Source organism: Pseudorca crassidens, chromosome 13 (genome assembly GCF_039906515.1).
Source record: "Pseudorca crassidens isolate mPseCra1 chromosome 13, mPseCra1.hap1, whole genome shotgun sequence".
NCBI lineage: Eukaryota > Metazoa > Chordata > Mammalia > Artiodactyla > Delphinidae > Pseudorca > Pseudorca crassidens.
Window position 1 is genome coordinate 38,567,133 of NC_090308.1, and position 19,327 is coordinate 38,586,459.

Here is a 19,327-nt window from a genome sequence, read left to right on the forward strand (position 1 = left end):
ACACATTAATTATCAGGGAAATATAAATTAAGACCTCATTGATATAATATTTTATATCCACTAGATTGGTAAAAACTCAGAAGAATGAGAATATCAAGTTTTGAAGAGACAAATTAATGGGAAATCTCATGCATGGCTAAAAGGAGTACAAGCTGATTTTTTTCGGAAAATAATTTGATCTTGAGGTTGAGCGTGCCATACCTTATTTTCCAGAAATTCTACTCCTCAATGTAGGTGTAACTACCTTACAGAAATTTTTGCTTATATACACCAGAAGAGGTGTATAAGAAAAGTATAACAGCATTTGACATGGTTGATCATCTCTTTCTTGAACCATTTTCTTCCATTAACTTATATGACCTCACTCCCTTGTGTTTTCTCCTTTCTCACTGTTCCTTTTCAATCTCTCTTGCTGGCTTTTTCTTGTCTTCATACTCTCTAAATATTAGAATACCCTATCTTGCAGGTCCTTCTATCTTCATCTGTCTCCCTGGATGATCTCATCCAGTCCCATGGCTTTACCACTCACAAGCTCCAAACTCCACCTTGTATGCCAGTCTTACGTTATCTAAATAACCTATTCAACACTGCCACTTGAAGGTCTTGGAGTACAGAAGTCATTCATGCTGTTCTCCTTTCCAGCACTGCACTTCCCCAGCTCCTTTGAAATAAGGTGTCGTCATATGACCAAGTGTGGTCAGTGAAATGCAAGCAAAACAAAACACGCCTGAAGTAATACTAGCGATCCATTTGTAATCTCAAAGTTAACATGGCCAAACAGAATCCCCACCCGCACTTCTCCCAATCTTCCCGCATCTCAGCAAATGGTACCATCATCCATCCGTTGCTCAGGCCAAATACATGAGTCATTCTAATTCGTTTCTATCTCTCCTCCAACTCCAGAAAATTTATCATTAAGATCCGTGACCTTGCCTTCAAAGTAGATATTACATCTGCTGCTCACCACCTCCACTGTTATTACCCTAGTCTTAACCACGCTATTTTCAATACCATAGTGGAAAACTGTGATAGTCTTCTAACTACTTCCCTCATTTCCAATCTCCTTACCATGCCCTAAGGCCCTACACCATTTGCTTCTGCCTACCTCTCTGACCTCACTCTCATGTTATCTAAAGATAATCCAACTACATGGGCCTTCTGCAATCATATGAACATGCTATGCTCAAGGTCTTTACATTTTCCATTCCCCTTTGCCAGATCCATCTTTTCTAATCATTCAGATCTCTGCTCACATATCACCTCCCCAAAGAGGCTTCATCGTCACTCTACCTAAAATACAACAGATTCCACTCATTTTACATGCTAGTTATGAATTTACTGCGCCAAATTCATTCTTCAATGTCTGCTCTGCAAATATGGAGCTGAGTCTTAAATATCTTTCTTTTCGAGCATGGTGTTAAGCTTTGTCATAGAAGATACTAGAGAGATATTACAAGAGGAAGGGATTACCCTTCCTGGTTCCAGTGTGTCCTTGGCAGGTTCCTGCTGTGCAGGCAGGTTCTCCAGCACCTAGCTCTTGCAGTGCACAGAAGGCAGCAGCACCCTAAGGCCAGCAGCTTCCCCCAACACTCCCCTCTCCCGTGGGAGGCTTCAAATCAGAGTATCTCTGGCCAGACATCTCTCCATGAATAGCTTTCTAGGGTACCCTAAAGCATAGGCTAATAAACATGTTCTTAAAGGGCTAGATAATAAATATTTTAGGCTTGCAGGTCATAACTCTGCCCCTGTAGCAAGAAAGCAACTACAGACAATACGTAAGTAGACTGAGCATGGCTATATTCCAAATAAACTTTACTTTTAAAACACATGGTTGGCCCACAGGCCATAATCTGCCAACCCCTGCCCTAGAAAGCATATTTCCCAGCAAGTTCTGAAGGATGGATTTCTAGTAAGTCCCACTAGTGTGGCATCACTGAAGTCTTTGCCATTCAGTGAAATATAGTCATTCTCTCTCCAACAAGGTCTTAGACTTCGGGGAAGGGCTCTTATTTGGGCACTTGCCCTTAGGCCTACCAGTGATGGCTGCTTCTTATAACTGCTATTCCTATCTTCTTTAGAGTTTTCTTTACCCCAATTCTCCTAATATAGTTATCTTATTAAACTTTCTCTGTTCAAAATACTGTGTGATTTCTGTCTCCTAATTGCACTCTCTCTTTACCCTGCTTTATTTTGTTATCACTAACTGAAATTATATTATTTGTGTTTGCTTACTTTTTAATTATCAGTATCCTTCACTAAAATGTAAGATCTATGAAGGCAGCTATTTTGTTAACTACTGAATGGATTCCTACTACCTAGCACACTGTCTGGTTGTAATAGAGTCACAACTATTGTGAGTGACAATAAATGAGTCTTTGATCACAGTGGACCAAATTATATTTTTAGAATTTCAACTCTTGGATTATATATATCAAATGAGGAGATGAATGCATCTTGTTTATATTGCTCTCTCTCTCAAACACACACAACCCTAACTCACTAATATTGTTCTGCGTCTCTGCTTATGGTATTCCTTCACTCGCTACTTCAAAATTAATAAGTAACTTCTTTGAGTGCAAAATTTCTACCTTACTGCTGTTTAAACCTGTGAAGCTTAAGCACTGCAACACAGAACTCTCCCTATGCATTTTATAAGGGACAAAAAGCCACTATTACTCAGTAGGGTGAGAAGGATGGTAGCTTCTCTTTAGGCCTAACCCATAAATGTTAGCAAGCTTCCAAATAGTAATTGTTTCTGCTCAAACTGGTACTCTTGGTTATAAACGTCCAAAATACTCTTAATAATAATCTAATACTTCAGCCCCATTACTTTAAAAGTTTCCAAAATAGAAGTCTCTTTTTTAAACAACCGGTCTATAATTTCTTAATGTTTACCAACCATTCCTTGTGAGTCTCTAGCTCTTTCTCTTATGTATACAAATAAAAAATACTAGTCTGTGAATCAGTCAACTTTTCTGTAGGTCCATCTAAAGTGGATTTAACCCCTATTCTGCCACATTTTTGGCCTTTCTTGTTTTCACTTGAGAGTACTGCTGGGAAATTCAAAACAATACCATAACACTGGGAAGTCTAAAGATCTACTGTTCAAATTCATCCAAAACAGCTAGAAAACACTGGACAAATTCTGGTTTTGCTCCCTTTCCCTCCTATTTCCTGATCTGTCTCTGCTGACTTGAGATGGATAGGGAAGTACAGACTGCCATAGGGCACAAAAAGGTAGAACAGATGGGTATGAAGTCTTTGGTGGAAATCACTTCTTGGTATTCTCAAGCAACCTGAAGAACTGAGACAAAGGAAGTAACACTGGTAAAACAGTGACTTTCCAGTTCTTTCTTTTTTTAATATTGCTTCACTTCAACATACACTGAGTATCATATATCAGTAACAGTAAAGGCTGTTCCTTACGATCAATGGCAAGAACTTCCAATCAACTTCCACAACTTCTTGTCCCTGAAGATCAAGTTTCCCCAGTTGCTACCAAGCTAAACCTGTGCCCTCTGTTGAGGACTCTGTTACATTTAAAACAGCTTAAGGTTGTTCAACAGTACTATCCCTGTCCTCGATTCTGGTAACAGACTGCCTACCAGAGCCAAAATAGCTATAGGAAATGTAAAAACAGACAAAAAAGAAAGGAAAAAGAAATATCAGTGGGGAATTTGGGGGATGTACTGTATGTTTTAAAGACACTCAGAATCTAAAGACATTTCTATTACTTGAGTTTATAACAGTATTATTTTGATTGTTCAGAATATTATATTTCTACAATTAATGACATCAATGGGGGTATTAGTTCATTTCTGTCATACCACAAATTTCAAGGAAAACTAAAGTTATATAAGTCTTCAGGAATATTAAGCCAAGCTTTTCAAACTGCAGTTGGTAAGTTTTCTCCCCTTGCCTTACACTCTAGCTAGAGTAAATTATTTTCCACAAGTGAAAACAATTGCATAAAAGATTGCCTCCTTTCCAAAACATCTTCTACTTCTAAAAGGTCTTAATATGATTTTCACTCAGAGAGTATAAATGCTAAATTACCTCAACAGAAGTCCGGCAAAACAAATTTGAAGGAAACCAGAAACAACCATAAATAGCAACTTCTAAAAGAAGAGAGTAAATTATTTTGGTTTTTCCATCTAACATCATTGTTCAATTAAAGTTTTACCTTTCATTGTTAACACTGTTTTCGGAAAAATCTGTGGGAATGTAAGACAACTTCCTTAGGCAACTAAGCATAGCCTAAGACATTAATCCAGAATTGTCTACTGACTTGTGGAGGAGTAACATTTTGGTATAAAAACTAAATATTGTGACGACCTGTATTAAGTGTAGGGCCATTGATGGAAGAATGATCTGGGAGCTCAGAAATCTATGCTAGAGCCCCACCTCCGATAATGCTAGCTTTGTAATTATAGACAAATAATCTAACCTAAGCTTCAAATCTACATAATGAGACTAAACCAGATGATCTTTGAGATTGTCTTCAGGCATCATTCCACTTTTATCATTCCTACCATTTCCATTACATAGTCCAAGGATTTCACTGCTTAATCAAACATTTATTAAGAACCTACTGTATCCCTTGGCACAGATACTGTCCCTGTCCTCACTGAATTTATATATATATATATATATATATATATATATATATATATATATATGTATTTTTTTTTTTTTTTTTCCTTCAGTACGCGGGCCTCTCACTGTTGTGGCCTCTCCCGTTGCGGAGCACAGGCTCCGGACGCGCAGGCTCAGGGCCATGGCTCACGGGCCCAGCTGCTCCGTGGCATGTGGGATCTTCCCAGAACAGGGCACGAACCCGTGTCCCCTGCATCGGCAGGCGGACTCTCAATCACTGCGCCACCAGGGAAACCCTGAATTTATATTTTAATTCTCCCACTATGTATTAAAAAATGAGAAGTCAAAACATAAGCTTAGACTTAATAATGGAAAAAAAATAAGAATGATTTTTAAGTGGTTTATTTAGCTTAAAATTCATAAAATGATGCATTTATGGATTAGTATGAAACTCTACACATTTGATACTGCCCATAAAATTAAAGTAGTATTAAAATATGTTGGCTAATGAGAATTTATTAGACCTGCTGACAGAATACCCCTTAACTAAAACCAATTTCCAATATATTTAGGTACCATTTCTAGGCAATAAAAACAAGAAGGCCCACCCAAGACAAATAGGTGTGATAAAGTCAGCTTGGGAGTGGGGAGACTCTCAGTCCAATCTCTTACACATGCACAAGGCTGAGTAACTGCAGTCTGTGCTGATCCATCCTTGTCAACTTTTAATCCTTATGACTGATGAAAAGCATGAGACATCTGTTTATTTTTAAGTGTATACTGGTGGCTGGCTTCCTTATTTTCACCCCACCCCTTCTTTGTACAACTGTACAGAATTCATCAAATGCCTAATGCACAACATCCACTCGATGCTACTGACCTTCAAGAAAATTAAGTCCTAGAGGGAGATAAAGAAAATAAACAAATGACAGCAATATAAGGCAGACTGTGGTGTTACAGTAGTCAAAACTTCACGTACTCAATATAGTGCTCCCTGTTAAGATAAAATAGTAAAACTGAGGGTTCCTAGCATAGGAAACAGAACAGAAAAGAAAGTGAGAAAGAGGGGAGATAACATTTACTCAGCACTTAACAGGTGCCAGGCACTGTGCAGGTAGTTTACTCTTTTCCAGGCCTCTAAACAAGATAATATCCAAAACAGATGACCATCTACAATAAGAGAACTCCACTCCCCTTCACAAAACGATTCCAATAGCCTAAGTGTATTGTAACGCAAATGCTCTGTTTATGTAATAATCATTCTAATTAGAATCAGTATTTGGAACTAGAGGGGGGTCTTGGATCACCTAAGTAACCCATTCATCTTATGGACGACGACACTTGGGTCAGACGAGATAAGGAGCCTGTTTAGTGGCAGAATTGGGATCAAACCAATAATCAAGACATCTATACACCACACTGCCGGCAACTGTTTAGTGAAATTCAGTGATTCGTTTTTGCTCTCCACTATGTTACTGAACACCTGTCTATTGGCACTTTTATTAGAATAATCATAAAAATCTGTTTATAAAAATGGCTCAGAATCGCGAAAGAATAACGTACCATTTTCTATATAATATTTTCAAGCCTCCTGATAAGCAGTAACCTGCGTTTGAACATGTGCCTCCTTCCCTGACTGCCGTCATAAAGATCTCAGATGCGAGGTGAACTGTGTGTCTGTTTTAGGGGCGAGAATCAGGCCGTGAAGGTAAAGACTGCCTCACATAAACCCCGCGTTGAAGATCCCGGCCAGAGCTGCCCGTGCCCCCAGCGAGCCGCAGCCCGCGAGCCCGGCGGGAGGACGGAGGATGAGTGTGCAGTAACGTGGCTCCCGCTCCCTCGGCTCGTCGGCCGCCCTCGTTCCGCCGGGCTGGTTCCGAACGCCGCCCGGATCGGACCGTTACGGGGTCTCCTGGGCCGCGGCGCCCCGCGCGGGCCGCCCCTCCCCCACCGCGGCCTGAGCCAGCAGCACCGGCCGGGACCCCCGCGGCTCCCCGCGCGAACAATACCGGGGTCCCCCGCGAGGCTGCACGCCGAGCCCCATGCCACCCCGCCACCCCCGCGCCGCGGGCCTCACAGAGGGCGTTGAGCCGCAGGCCGCGAGAGACAACCCCGCGGGAGAGAGCGAGAGAGAAGGACGTTAGTTAGGGGGTTCGGAGGCCGCCGTGCCCTCACCCTTACCTGACTCCAGGTGATGAACTCGTTCGTGTGGGTTTCCTCCACAAGCGTCCACAGCTTGCTGAGGAAAGCCGGCACGTTCGAACTCTGCTTCATTGTTAACGAGGCGCAGGAATTCCTAATTCTACACCCAAACGCGGCGGTAGCGGCGGAGGCGGAGGCGTCGGCAGCGGAGGCGGGGGCGGCGGCGGCGGCGGCGGCGGCGGCGGCGGCAGCAGCTGCTCCCCGAAAACGCCCACAACGCAGGCGCAGCAGCTCCCGGGCCCCGCCCACCTCGCCCCGCCCCGCCCCGCCAGGCGCGCAGTGAGGCGGGGTAACCGGGCGGCCGCACGTGACTGACCAGTCTCCCCGCTCGGCCTGTGCTCACTGGTCTCGCGCCGGTCCCGTTCCCGACCAATCCCAGGAGCCGACCGCACAACAGAGGAAAGCAATTGGATGCTGCAGATGGGGAGGGGTGGGAGCAACGGGGGACGCTGCTTTCTCATTCGCCCTGTCTATAGGAGCTCCCGCTGTAGCGGATCTTCTGCTTGGGGGACTGTGTTTGGTTGTTTCACGTGGAAGCAGCTTTGGATGTTTGGGCTATGGCTGGAAGACTACAGAAAGTCCTCAGGGGCCTTTGAGTCATAAGTTTGGTAGGCAAAGTGTGGGTTGCGCCAGTCAGGCAGGAGGAAGGAGTGTAATACTTCACACGGGGGGGGAAAAACAGCTTTCAAGAATGATTTGCTAGGCCCCAAATTGAAACTGTGTTAATAATAATGAACCTTGTCCTTAAATTTTCATTAGGAAAAAAATCGTTCCTATAAAACACATTTATCAAATAGAGGAATTTAAATAAGTCACTCTTTACTAAGCACGTACTACAGTGAACCAAGAACTGTAATAGGCAGCTTACATGCTGTTTAACAGACATGGAATGCGCACTATGTGTGCAGCATAAAAAGAAATAGTATCATTTATTCTGTTTTAATCAATTAAAATAATTGTTCCTGTAGGTACTTTACAGGTATGTTCTTAAGATAATTATCGCTGTATGTCCTTTACAGATTTGGTATAGTGGAAAAAATATTGGACAAGGAGTCAGCATATGAGTTTAGACCCAGCTTCAAGGACACATTAGTGGATATTTAATTACACTGGTAGTGTGTGTAATTAGAGCTATCCCTTAATCTGTCTGTGCCGGTCTTTCCCATCTCCTCATTGGGAATAAAACTGTCTCTCTTTTCATCCCTTAAGATAACATTAATAACAGGAGGTTTGAAAATATAAAGAATTGTACAAAATTTAAAATTTTTTATGAGTCAGAATGTAAACATAAGAATGTACAAACAAGTCAGAGATAATAATTAACATTTTATAAGAAATTCAACATAGGATTGGTTTACCTCCTGGATACATGTAATTTAATACAATAAAAAATAAAATACATACAATTTCCAACAAGCATATATTTATTGAAATTTGTGTTTGACTTTGTGTCTAGCAATGATCTGTTTGCTGAAACAAAATCAGATGTGTGGTGGGAGACATCCAATAAATGAACTAATATTTGATGAGCACTTAAATATGCCCAGGGTTTTACACATATCATTTAATCCTCACAACAACCCAGTGCAGTAGGTCTTATTATCCCGTTTTTCCAATGAAGATTCTGAGACTCAAGAGCAAGTTTACCTATATCACTGCTAGTAAACAAGAGAGGGTATTTACGCTCAGGCTTTATTGAGTTCGAAAGCCTATGTTCTTTCCGTTGTATGATGATGACACCATCTCAATACTTAAGATGTTTATACTCTGACTTAAGACACAAGACGAACACAATGATGAGCAATCATTAATATTTTAAAAATAGCTAAGTTTGTCATATAACTAGTACTGAAACATTTAGAAAGACAGAGTTGAGTGAGTTAGGGTCGTAAGGGAAGAATTCTCAGAGGATGGGGACCTTAAGTTGGGTCTTGAAGTACAAACGCATTTGGCTAGCTAAAAAGAAAACAGCACTGAGCAAAGATGGGGAGGCCAATGAGCACCGTCTGCCTGTGGAGATTGACAGCACAGGAGATAGTGTCTGAGGAGAAAATGTGGCCCACTTTCATGGCATTGTATTGTTTCCATCTAAAAACAAAACAAAATGGTGTGGTTAGATACAAGCAAAAACTCCTCTTGGGCATTCAACCTGTATAGTTGTAGGCCTATGCTTAGTAGGGCCCCTTACTTGGTTTAATGCTCTGCTGTCATCATCTTGAAATTCTTAGTTTTTGAACAAAGGACCCTGTATCTTCAAGTTGCTTTGGGCCTCTCAAATTACGTAGCTGGTCTGCTTCCAATATATTACACTTATAGACCAGTGGTTCTCAAACTTAAGCATGTATCCAAATCACTTGGAGGCGGAAGACTGTCAATATAACATGATCAGTTATCACTTATAATACTCACAAGGCCAGCTATGGGGTTATTAACCAGATAATGTGATGATGGCACCAGGAAATAGATGATGTGTCTAAAATCAAATGTCTGGGGTTGGAATGGAAACCATGTCTTTCATAATCTGAAACATACGCTTTCTTCCTTTATACCAATGTGCCTCAAGCTTTAACCTACATCTGAATCACCTGGAGGGCTTCTGAAAAAACACACTGCTTCTTCTCCCCCACTCCCCAGCTCCACTCAGTAGATCTGGGGTTCAGGCTAAGAATTTGTATTTCTAACAAGTTCCCAGGTAACGCAGAAACTGTTGGCCCTCGGACCACACTTTGAGAATCATTGTTATATAGGAAAAATTAGTAAACTGACTTTCCCTTGCTAACATTTACAGACTTATTGCTACTCACCCTTCACCTCAACAAAATCCAGACTTTCCAGGAATAATTTAAACTACTGTGTTATCTTTTTCTATGAACATAATCTTTAATATTGATTGTAATTAATAAACTGTTTGAAAACTTTAAGTACTGATTAGAGACATTTGGGGGAAAAGAAAATCACTATTGGCTCGTTTGCACCTAAATATAAAACTGAGAAGGGAAGAAAACCAAATCAAACTAATTCACAATTATTTGCCACCTACAATATCCCACAAATATCAGAAGAAACATATTTGAGCCAGTGTCAACAATTTTGAAATGTTTACAATATTAGAGGATAAAAATGTCACTTTCTTAAAGTTAATTGCCTCCTGTTGGCTACAAATTAGAAAAGTTGGAATATTTCCATGGCTCACTTGCAGCCTGGAATGTAAGATTTAGAAGATATAGAATAACATTAGAAAATATGAGTGACCCAGACCTTTGCCTAGGAAATAGAAAAGCATACTGTGGTGTGCTTTGAAACTTCAAAGTGTCTGATTCAAATTGTATAAATTCTATCTAATCTATTATGCAAAACTACTTGGAGTCAGCACTACAACCAGAACTAGCTTGTAATTATTATTTTCAAGGATAGCAAGAATGAAGCCAAAGGCTAACTGCATAGAGGTTTCCAGCTATTTATATTCCTATCTGGACCAAGTGTTGATTTTCGTCAATTTTGGAATGGCCTATGGGGCCTTAAGCCAATCACTTGACACCTCTAAATCTTAGATTCTTCCATGTAAAATGTGAGTAAAAATACCTGTTATACTCACTTCACAGAGTGAGTTTTGAGAATTTGATAAACTGCTTCTTCCTCCAGTCCACGCTCACAATCTTTACAGAGATCTTTCCAAGACACAAATCTGAAAAGGTCACTTCCTGACTTAAAACTGTTCAGCGGCTTCCCATTATTTTCAGAATAAATCCAAACCCCTTAAAGATGGCATAAAATGACCTTCTGTGATCTGATGCCACCTACAGTTTCAGTCATTGTCTACCACTCTCCACAAACACCTAACCCTTAGTCACACCCAAATCTTGTACTTACCTTGCAGATCATGTGCTTCCATACCTCTACATATGTCCACGAGCTGTTGCCTCTGTGTGGAGAGCCCTTCTTCTTCCCCATTATCCCAAAAGAAAGTTCCTCCTTAACCTTCAAGGTCAAGTACAATTCCATACTGAAGTCACCTCTTTCAGTCAAACTCTCCCTGGAGGCCTTTATAATAGCACTTATTAATAACTAAATAAATAACTACTTGTCATTTATTACATGTGTTTTTTTCATACTAGGCTATGAAACACTTTCAGCATAAAGACTAAGTCATATTTACATTTATTCTCATCTAAAATGGCTCTCACAGTGCTGGCACACATAAGACTCTCAATAAATATTTATTGAATTAAGCAATGAATATGTGAACAGATAAGTGCTAACCAACCATTTAATCTTCCATGACCCCAAATTTGGATGACTTGTTCCTCCCCTGTGCCCCCATAGCATGTGGAACTTGACCCTCATGGTATTTGCCACGTTGCATTGCTCATTTACTTCTCAGCAACCCTCACTAGCCTAGCAGATTGTGCTTGCGTTGTTCACTCTTGTATCCTTAGCAGTTAGCACAGTGCTATAATACAGCAACAGCTCAATAAATATTTGTTAATGAATAATTTTAGTTTCTGATACATTTTGCATAAAATGTACTCTACTTAATAATAAAGAAACACCTTACAACTTATTAGGGCTCAGTCCATACAAACTTTTTAGTTTATAGGAGAAGAAAATGAAGAGAAGGGGAGCTTAAGGATAGCTCAGCTGAAAGGTATGTGATTGAGGAGCTATTTGTGGAATAAGTATCAGAATCCTGGAAATGCCAGACGTTGATGGAATGTCATAGAGTCCCAGGCTTGAGGTCATTTGTCTTTGAAACAAACAAACCTTTGGCGATAGCAGCAAAATGTTTAAAGACCCTATGGCTTTTGAATAAGTAGAGGGCTAGGAGACTGTGAAAGTTAATTTCTTAAAATTTTCAGGAAGTTCAAAGAAGAATCTTCTTTCTTTCTAAGGCTACAACTTGGATGTAAAAGGGACTGGCCGGAGGAGATTTTTAAGTAGGAAATGTGTTAGTATCACTGTACCAGCCTTGGGCTGGCACTGCTGTACATGAAACTTCCATTGTATGCCACATGTGCTAAAATCCAGCCAATCACCCAACAACAGTGACAAACTGGTCCAGATTTGTGCAGGACTTTCCCATTTTAGTACTGCAAATCCTATGTCCCGGGTACTACCTCAGCCCCAGGCAAACCAGGATGGTTCGTCACCGTAACTCCAGCCTCTTCAAGCTACTGATGTTGGACAGGAAGCATTGATTTATCAAGCTAAGCCAGGTGACTCGTATAGCAGCTAGTACAAATGAGAGATCTACAACTTTAATGCAGTTCTTAGCCTTTCTGGAAGCAATGTGGAGGTATTCTTTCACAGGCACCCCAACAGATAGCTGATAAAGAGAAGGAATCTATGTACCCCACAAACCAATATCCTAGAGGAGGCCCAGACCCAAGCTGAAAGATATTGATAAGGAAGAGAACTCAAGGCCAGAAAACTTAAAAGAACTGGAAGCATTAGAAAAATGTAGTGGATTGGCGACATGGCCTGTGATGTGAGCCTTCCACTAGAATAGCATCGTGCTAGGGGTCCGGTTTCCATTCCCTTGGGACTGGTTTTGCTCCACGTGGAGGTGGTAGCCAAGATAGGTGTTTGGACTTCATCTTTCTAGGTAGTGGGGTTTAAATGATCATTTTATTCAAATCATTTGATGGTGGAGATCTGAGCCCCCTCAATGATTAAATGTGTTGGGTTATATGGCTTGTGTACAGAAATTTACCCATACCTTGAACACAAGATTGAACTGGAGAAACTGGCTTCAGTGAGGAGGTACCACTGTCAGAGATGTGGGCCATGATCTAAGAGGTGTGTAGGGAGAGGTGGCAACCACTTCTAACCTGTTTACAGTTTAGCCAATTACTATGAGCAGCATCGAGGGACCAGATGGAAAGGGAGATGTCCTTTCTAGTCTCTGGGCTCACAGTGTGGGTTCTGAACAGCAGATATGAAATTGAGGTCTGTTAGGATAGAGTTGAATGACTTCTGACCTTTCAGAGAAAAGTCTGGGCATTGTTTGAATGCGAGAACATATTAAAGAACTGCTAGTTAATGGCAGAACTCATGATTATAAAGCCCTTATATATGGTGATTGTTACATTTGCTATAATTTACTTTAAAATACTGCTATTTAAACAGTGGTATATAGTGTGATAGTTCAGTGTAATTTGCACCCTAAGGGCAGTTAGTTAACATTTGAATCACCCTAGTTAGGTATGCAGACTCCAGGGGTGTTAGTTAGCACTTGAAAGCTTAAGCAAAGCTCACTCTCTGAAGGCTTTATCTTAATTTCATTCAAAAAAAAAATTAACCAACACCAAAAGTTTTGTTAATTAGGAATATGGATGTGGAAGTGATTTTTCCTTGGCGAAATGAATGAACTTCAGGATACATGTATCGACTAGAAACATCAACTAGAAACAGAAAGCCAATAGGCTTTCTCCACTCTCAACTGAACTGAGTAACAAGATATCTTGAGCCAGTAGCCTCTGCCGTTCTGGGTGCTGGGTGCTCTAACCTTAGGACTCTCATAAATCCTGTATTCAGAATGCTTTCCAGGCCCATTCAGGAGATTCGGGTAGCCTGGGTCAAAAGTAAAAATAGAGGCCCGCATACACATTTTAGAACCTTTGAACATCACAAATCAAGTTAACAAACTAAAAACAAGGTAGAAATCTTCCTACCTTGACAAATATATTTTCATAATAATATTTGAAAGATATATGTAAAACTACAGTTTTATAATGACAATAAATTGGCAAAATATCCAAAAGACCAAATTTAATTAGTTTTGTCTGGTGTCCATTGAATAGGAAGTGCTTTAGATGACTAATAAAATAAAGACATATGTAATTCATAAATCATTATATGTTTATTCTATAAACTTTTTTTCTTGCCTTTATTTCAACAAAATCATTAGTTAGGTTGTCAAGATTTGATCTTGTCAAGATCAAGATTTTTGCATAATCTGTGTTCTAATGGTAATGATCAAATAATTAAAAATGTAATTGTATTCAAAGCATGATTGCATTTAAAATCCAAATTTGAATATATTTTACAGAATGTATTTTAAAATAAATGTAAAAGTATTTAAAATTAAGGTTATATTAATATGTTTTAAAGTTATAAAATATTAAGAATTACATAATCAAATTTTAAATGCTTCCACCTTTTGGCTATTGTGAATAATGTTGCTATGAACATTACTATAGATACATAGTCTTATGCATTTTGCTTTCCTCACTTGACAACACAGGATGGAAATTCTTTCAAGTCAACTGACGTAGCTGTAATTTACTTCTTTTAATGACTCCATGGTATCCGTGGTGTGTGTGCAGCACAATATATTCAGCCATTATGTTACTGGCGGGCATCCACTTTGTTTCAAGGCTTTTATTTATTTATTCTTTCACTCTAAAAAAATCCTTAAATATAAGTTATTAAATACTCGTGTTTTATTTCTCTGGATTAGTGAGTTCAGATATTCATGTATAATTTGCATGGTAAATCTATACATTCGATTATTGTACCAGCATAGGAAAAGAAAGTCCTGCTGATTAAAAGGTCCCACATCTGAGCTGACAGATGCTATTGTATACGTACCCAACACTATGACGCTCCTAGCAACCAGAAATGTCAACACCATGCTACTATGGCAATAAGCAAATGTTTAAGCTTAACAGAAAATACTCTAATATGTGGTGTTCAGGGAAGTTTTGACTATTAGATAGACATTAAAGGAGATACCTTTGTTCTTAGATACTTCCATAACATATTAATGCAAAGTCAGGAAACTGTAGATTTACTACATGTGACTTTGTGACACTGGTGGCCGAAGATACATTCCATGTTGCTACCGGCCCAGTTTAGTTCTGGTTTACTTTTCACTAGATTACATTTGTAATTGGTAATTATCTCCTCCAGTCCCACTCAGCTGTGCAAAAAGGGTAAAGAAAAAGAACTAGTGTTTATGGAGATATTTACTGAATTTGAGACCCAAAGAGGTGTGATCACATTTTCATAGATTCACAAACAGTATGATTCATATTTAGTGTCTTGATTCAGAACTTTTTCACTTTAAAGCTGATGTCTTTCCACCACTTTGTTTAGGATTTACCCTTCGGGGACTCTAAAGGAATCCAAACCAAACCTGGTATCCCAGGTCTCCTATCTGATGTGCGTGGAGTGAGGGTGTGGCTTTCCCCGTCCACAGTGGCAGCCTTCCCTTTCAACTCTCTTAACTCCTCTGGACCCTATAACTGGAATTCAGTCATAGTCTTCTGATTTGCATTCTAATTCCCATGTTAGGTCAGAGCCCTGCCTTGGCTACCCATCCACTTACCTGGGCTGCTCCCTTAGCCCTTAGCCAGGATTGGCCACAGACTGGCTAAGACCCTTAGAGGCCAAGTAACCATAAGTATAATAAGTATATATAACATAAGTACAATAAGTATAATAAGTATATAACAATAAGTTATAATAAGTATAAGAAAATGCAAAAATGTTCTGCTTTTTCCATGATGACTGCTTTGATGCTTTTTAAAAATATCAAAATCTGCAAAATCAAAACAAAAGAAAAACCCCAAAATACAAACAAAAACATGTTTTGGTTCTCCTGCTTTACCTAGTGCTTAGTTAGGTAATTGGGTGCTACAGTTCAAGTCTTGCTTTAACTGGATAGATGATTTAGATCTAGATGCTAGGTGTTATGGGTTGGATTGTATCTTCCCCCACCGCCCCTGCCAAAAATTTCTATGTTGAAATTCTAACTACCAGGTCCTCAAATGTGACTGTTTGGAGGCAGGGCCCTTACAGAAGTAATTAATAAGGTCAGATGGATGGGCCCTAATCCAATATGACTTGTGTCCTTATAAGAAGAGGGTTAGGACACAGACAACACGCAGACCAAGGGACGAGCATGTGAGGACATAATGAGAAGGTGACCATCTGCAACCCAAGGTGAGAGGACTCAGAAGAAACCAAACCTGCCAACACATTGATCTTGGACTTCTAGCCTCCAGAATAGTGAGAAAATAAACTTCTGTTGTTTAAGACATCTAGTTTGTGATATTTTGTCATGGCAGTTTTAGCAAACTATACCTCAGGTGAGCATTACAGCACCCCAACTACTCCTTGAGTTCGCTTCCTTGGGCATCAGTCCTGGCCCAGGTAAGGAAGAAGTTCACCTTACTCTGTGATATTTGTCATTAGCTAGAAAAGGTTTAATGAATAAGCAATACTTGATACGTAAAAAGAAAAAAAATGGAACTGGCAGAAAGACAGTCTCCATTTATTAATGTATTAACCCTACTCCAAGTTATCAAAGAAATGAGCCACTAATGGGGTCAATAAAGAGTTTAGGTTGACCCTTAAAAACATGAAATACAAATCAAGGTACTGTATTGCTATTATTTGTTCCCTCAATAAACATGTATCTAAGATTTTCCATACCACTTGTAAAAAATTTTTCAGTAGTAATGATTTGAGACTTTACAATAAATTTACAGAGTTCTAATCTTTTATATTAGTTAATTTTTGACGTTTGATAATTCTTGCTAAATTTCCTTGGATAACTCTAGAAATATGCATTTTGATTTTTTATTCTCACTTTATCGGTATTTCCATAGTTGTTTTGCCTGTGTAATATAACTGTTTAACCCAAAAAAATTATTTCTCCAATTTATCTTACGTCTATTAATGGAAGCTGTTATAGAAGAGCACATACTTGGAGTTTGGTAGACACGGATTTGAACCCAGTTCTGTCATTATTAATGACAGTGTGACTGTAGACCTTTCTGAGCCTCACTCACAAAATCTCAGAAGGTGGTTGTGAAAATTCAATTAAATAATGAATTCATTGTGGATAAATAGATATGTAAAAGTAAATATCTGACAAATGTTCCCTGATACTGTCAAATAACCCTGAAACAGTGAAATACTGTTTATTTATTTGAGCAGTTCTCAGGTTTCTTCTGAGCTTACTTATAATTTTCACTTTCCACTAATGAATGTACAGGCTTACATGTCATACTAGTCACTTATTCACTTCTAAGACATGGAATACATTCATTAGTTTAGCTGATGCTTCTTTGAGTGTCTCTTAGGTGTCCTCAATTATATTAGTTTCATGGACAAATCAAGCAAGCATACAATACTTTGTGGGACCTGCCAAAAGGAACTTATGATCCAATGAAGACACAAAATGAAAATACATAAAATAATTAGAGAATAAATATTAACTGGGTAACAGTGTCTAGGAGTACAGTGAAATTAAAAGTCAGAGTGAGTTGGAGAGATTCGAAAAAACTTCATGGAAAGAGTGTAGAGTACTATTTGAATTGGCCTCAATTAACTCTTAATATAATAAAAACACCAACAGTAAGAAATACTTTTACAGCACTTAACATGTTCCAGGAACAATTAAAGTGCTTTATATTTATTAACTCACTTAATTCTCACCAAACCCCTATGAATTAAGTACTATTTTAATCCCATTTTATGAAGGGGGAAAGAGGCAAAGGAAGGGTGAGGATTAGTAATTGTGATATTCAGTCTTTCCTACCAAGTCTACAGGAAGGTGGAAGAGGTTAACTGAAAGGGAGAGTCTATTATGAATATTGCAGACGGACCATCCTCGTTGTTTGACAAATAACGTACAAAACCCCCAGTTATTCTTTAACATGCTTAAACTTCTCCCTCTCTCACCTCGTGTTATTATTCATTTTGTTCTCTCCATTTACACTCATTGATAACCCTCCATCCCTCAAGATTCCTCAGAGGTTGTGTCCTTAGAAAGTTTTCATGTTAATCCCTTATATCCCCATAGAAAAATATTATATTTTCCTGATAGTACTGATATTATACTGCCTTGATATTTATTTGTGTCTATTTCTTATTATATTATGAGCAGCAAAGGAAATGAATAATGTCTTTTTCGTTTTTTTCATTCATTCCTTATTGCTACCCCGCCCTGCAACCCTGTTGCCTACCACATATTTTTCATACTGTAGGCATGCCTTAAGCATTTATAAAATAAGTAAATAAGTGATTACAGCGCAGATTTTGTAATTCTCATTTCACAAAAGTGGAAAAGAGGTAGCTTTTTCAATAAATATGAAAACAGAAAAAGGAAAAGAAAAATTTTGAAACAATGGCTGATTATAAAAGAGGGGAAGCTTGCAGATGGAAGAAAAGGATGAATGAAAAAAGGAATAAATTATGAAAAAGAAATTAAAGAGCAATAAAAATAGGTGTTGGGCTTCCCTGGTGGCGCAGTGGTTGAGAGTCCACCTGCCGATGCAGGGGACATGGGTTCGTGCCCCAGTCCAGGAAGATCCCACATGCCGCGGAGCGGCTGGGCCCGTGAGCCATGGTCGCTGAGCCTACGCATCCGGAGCCTGTGCTCCACAACGAGAGAGGCCACAACAGTGAGAGGCCCGCGTACCGCTAAAAAAAAAAAAAAAAAAAAAAAAATATATATATATATATATATATATATATATATATATATATAGGGGTTGAAATAAAATGTGATTGGAACAAAGGATAAAAATAGAAAAGAAAACATAGGTGTCATTTGGAGAAAAGGAGTTGTAGAAATGAAAGAAAGATTAAAAGAAGTAAAATACAAAGGAAAAGAAATATATGAAAAAATAAGTGAGAAAAACATGAGACAATAGAGTAGAGAGTAGTGAATAGGCATTTTAAATTGCCTCACTTGTGGGAATAAATCTGTAACTGGGCCACCCTAGCAAGTACTTCTTAGTAGAAGTCATGAGTCAGATGATTTGTTTTGGCTTAATTCCCCACCCAGGGCGTCAAGTCTTCATAAAAGTATCCCAGACTCTGCACTGATTGATGATATTCACAATGACGATCACGGAGGTGGTGAAATATATGTTAATTGTGTTTCCAAAATATTTAAAAAATATAATTTCCTAATTATATTTGCCTAAGAAATAATATTTGGCAAGAATGAGCTCCATTAAGGGTAGTTTGAAATTTTCACACTATTTTTGAGAGTAAAGAAATCTCTCAATTATTTCCACCAGTACGCACTGTACGCCCTCAGGGTGCGGAGTTTTGCATACGCATGCCTCCTAGGAGTTCGAGCATGGTTCAGCTGTAGTGATGAGACACTAGGCTCACTGACATTCCCAGGTTGGCCTGTGCCTCTAGCTCCCTCTGCTGTTCACGCTGCATTACTGCTGCGACCTGTGAATCCACGCGTTATTTTTGGCCGCTCAGTGAAAAATACATACAGCAGAAAAAGGCTACTTATAAGAAAAAATGTCTATTAAAGAAAGATGAATTTCAGTTTAAGAAGCCCCAAATGGTATTTAATTTGATTAATTTCCTAAGTTCCACTATCCCAGCACTAAAATTGCTCATTCTTAGCAAAGCCACATCACTGAATATTGTACTTCAGAGAGTTGTTTCCTAGGATCAGATTTTTCTCACCTTGGTTAGTATCAGTTTTATACTTAGTGATAAGACATGAATGCATAGCAAGTGACTCTATTTGTAGGTTTTTTTTTTTTAA

The 19,327-nt window shown here is 39.0% G+C and overlaps 1 protein-coding gene and 1 long non-coding RNA gene across 3 annotated transcripts in view; both read right to left on the reverse strand.

Moving 5' to 3' along the window:
• The window catches only part of HSF2 (heat shock transcription factor 2), a 36,706-nt gene extending 29,730 nt beyond the window's left edge, over positions 1-6,976 (reverse strand). For both annotated transcript variants that reach the window (XM_067702236.1, XM_067702235.1), the window contains exon 1: positions 6,778-6,976. In XM_067702236.1, the coding sequence (XP_067558337.1) occupies positions 6,778-6,870 (93 nt within the window). In that variant the 5' untranslated portion in view covers positions 6,871-6,976. The remainder of the gene's footprint in view (positions 1-6,777) is intronic.
• A 1,068-nt stretch (positions 6,977-8,044) lies between these two features.
• LOC137204585 (uncharacterized) lies at positions 8,045-18,248 on the reverse strand. The gene is made up of 2 exons (XR_010933731.1): positions 8,987-18,248; positions 8,045-8,886 (listed from the first exon to the last, which is right to left on the reverse strand). It is a non-coding gene; the product is annotated as an uncharacterized lncRNA (long non-coding RNA).
• Positions 18,249-19,327: the final 1,079 nt, after the last annotated feature.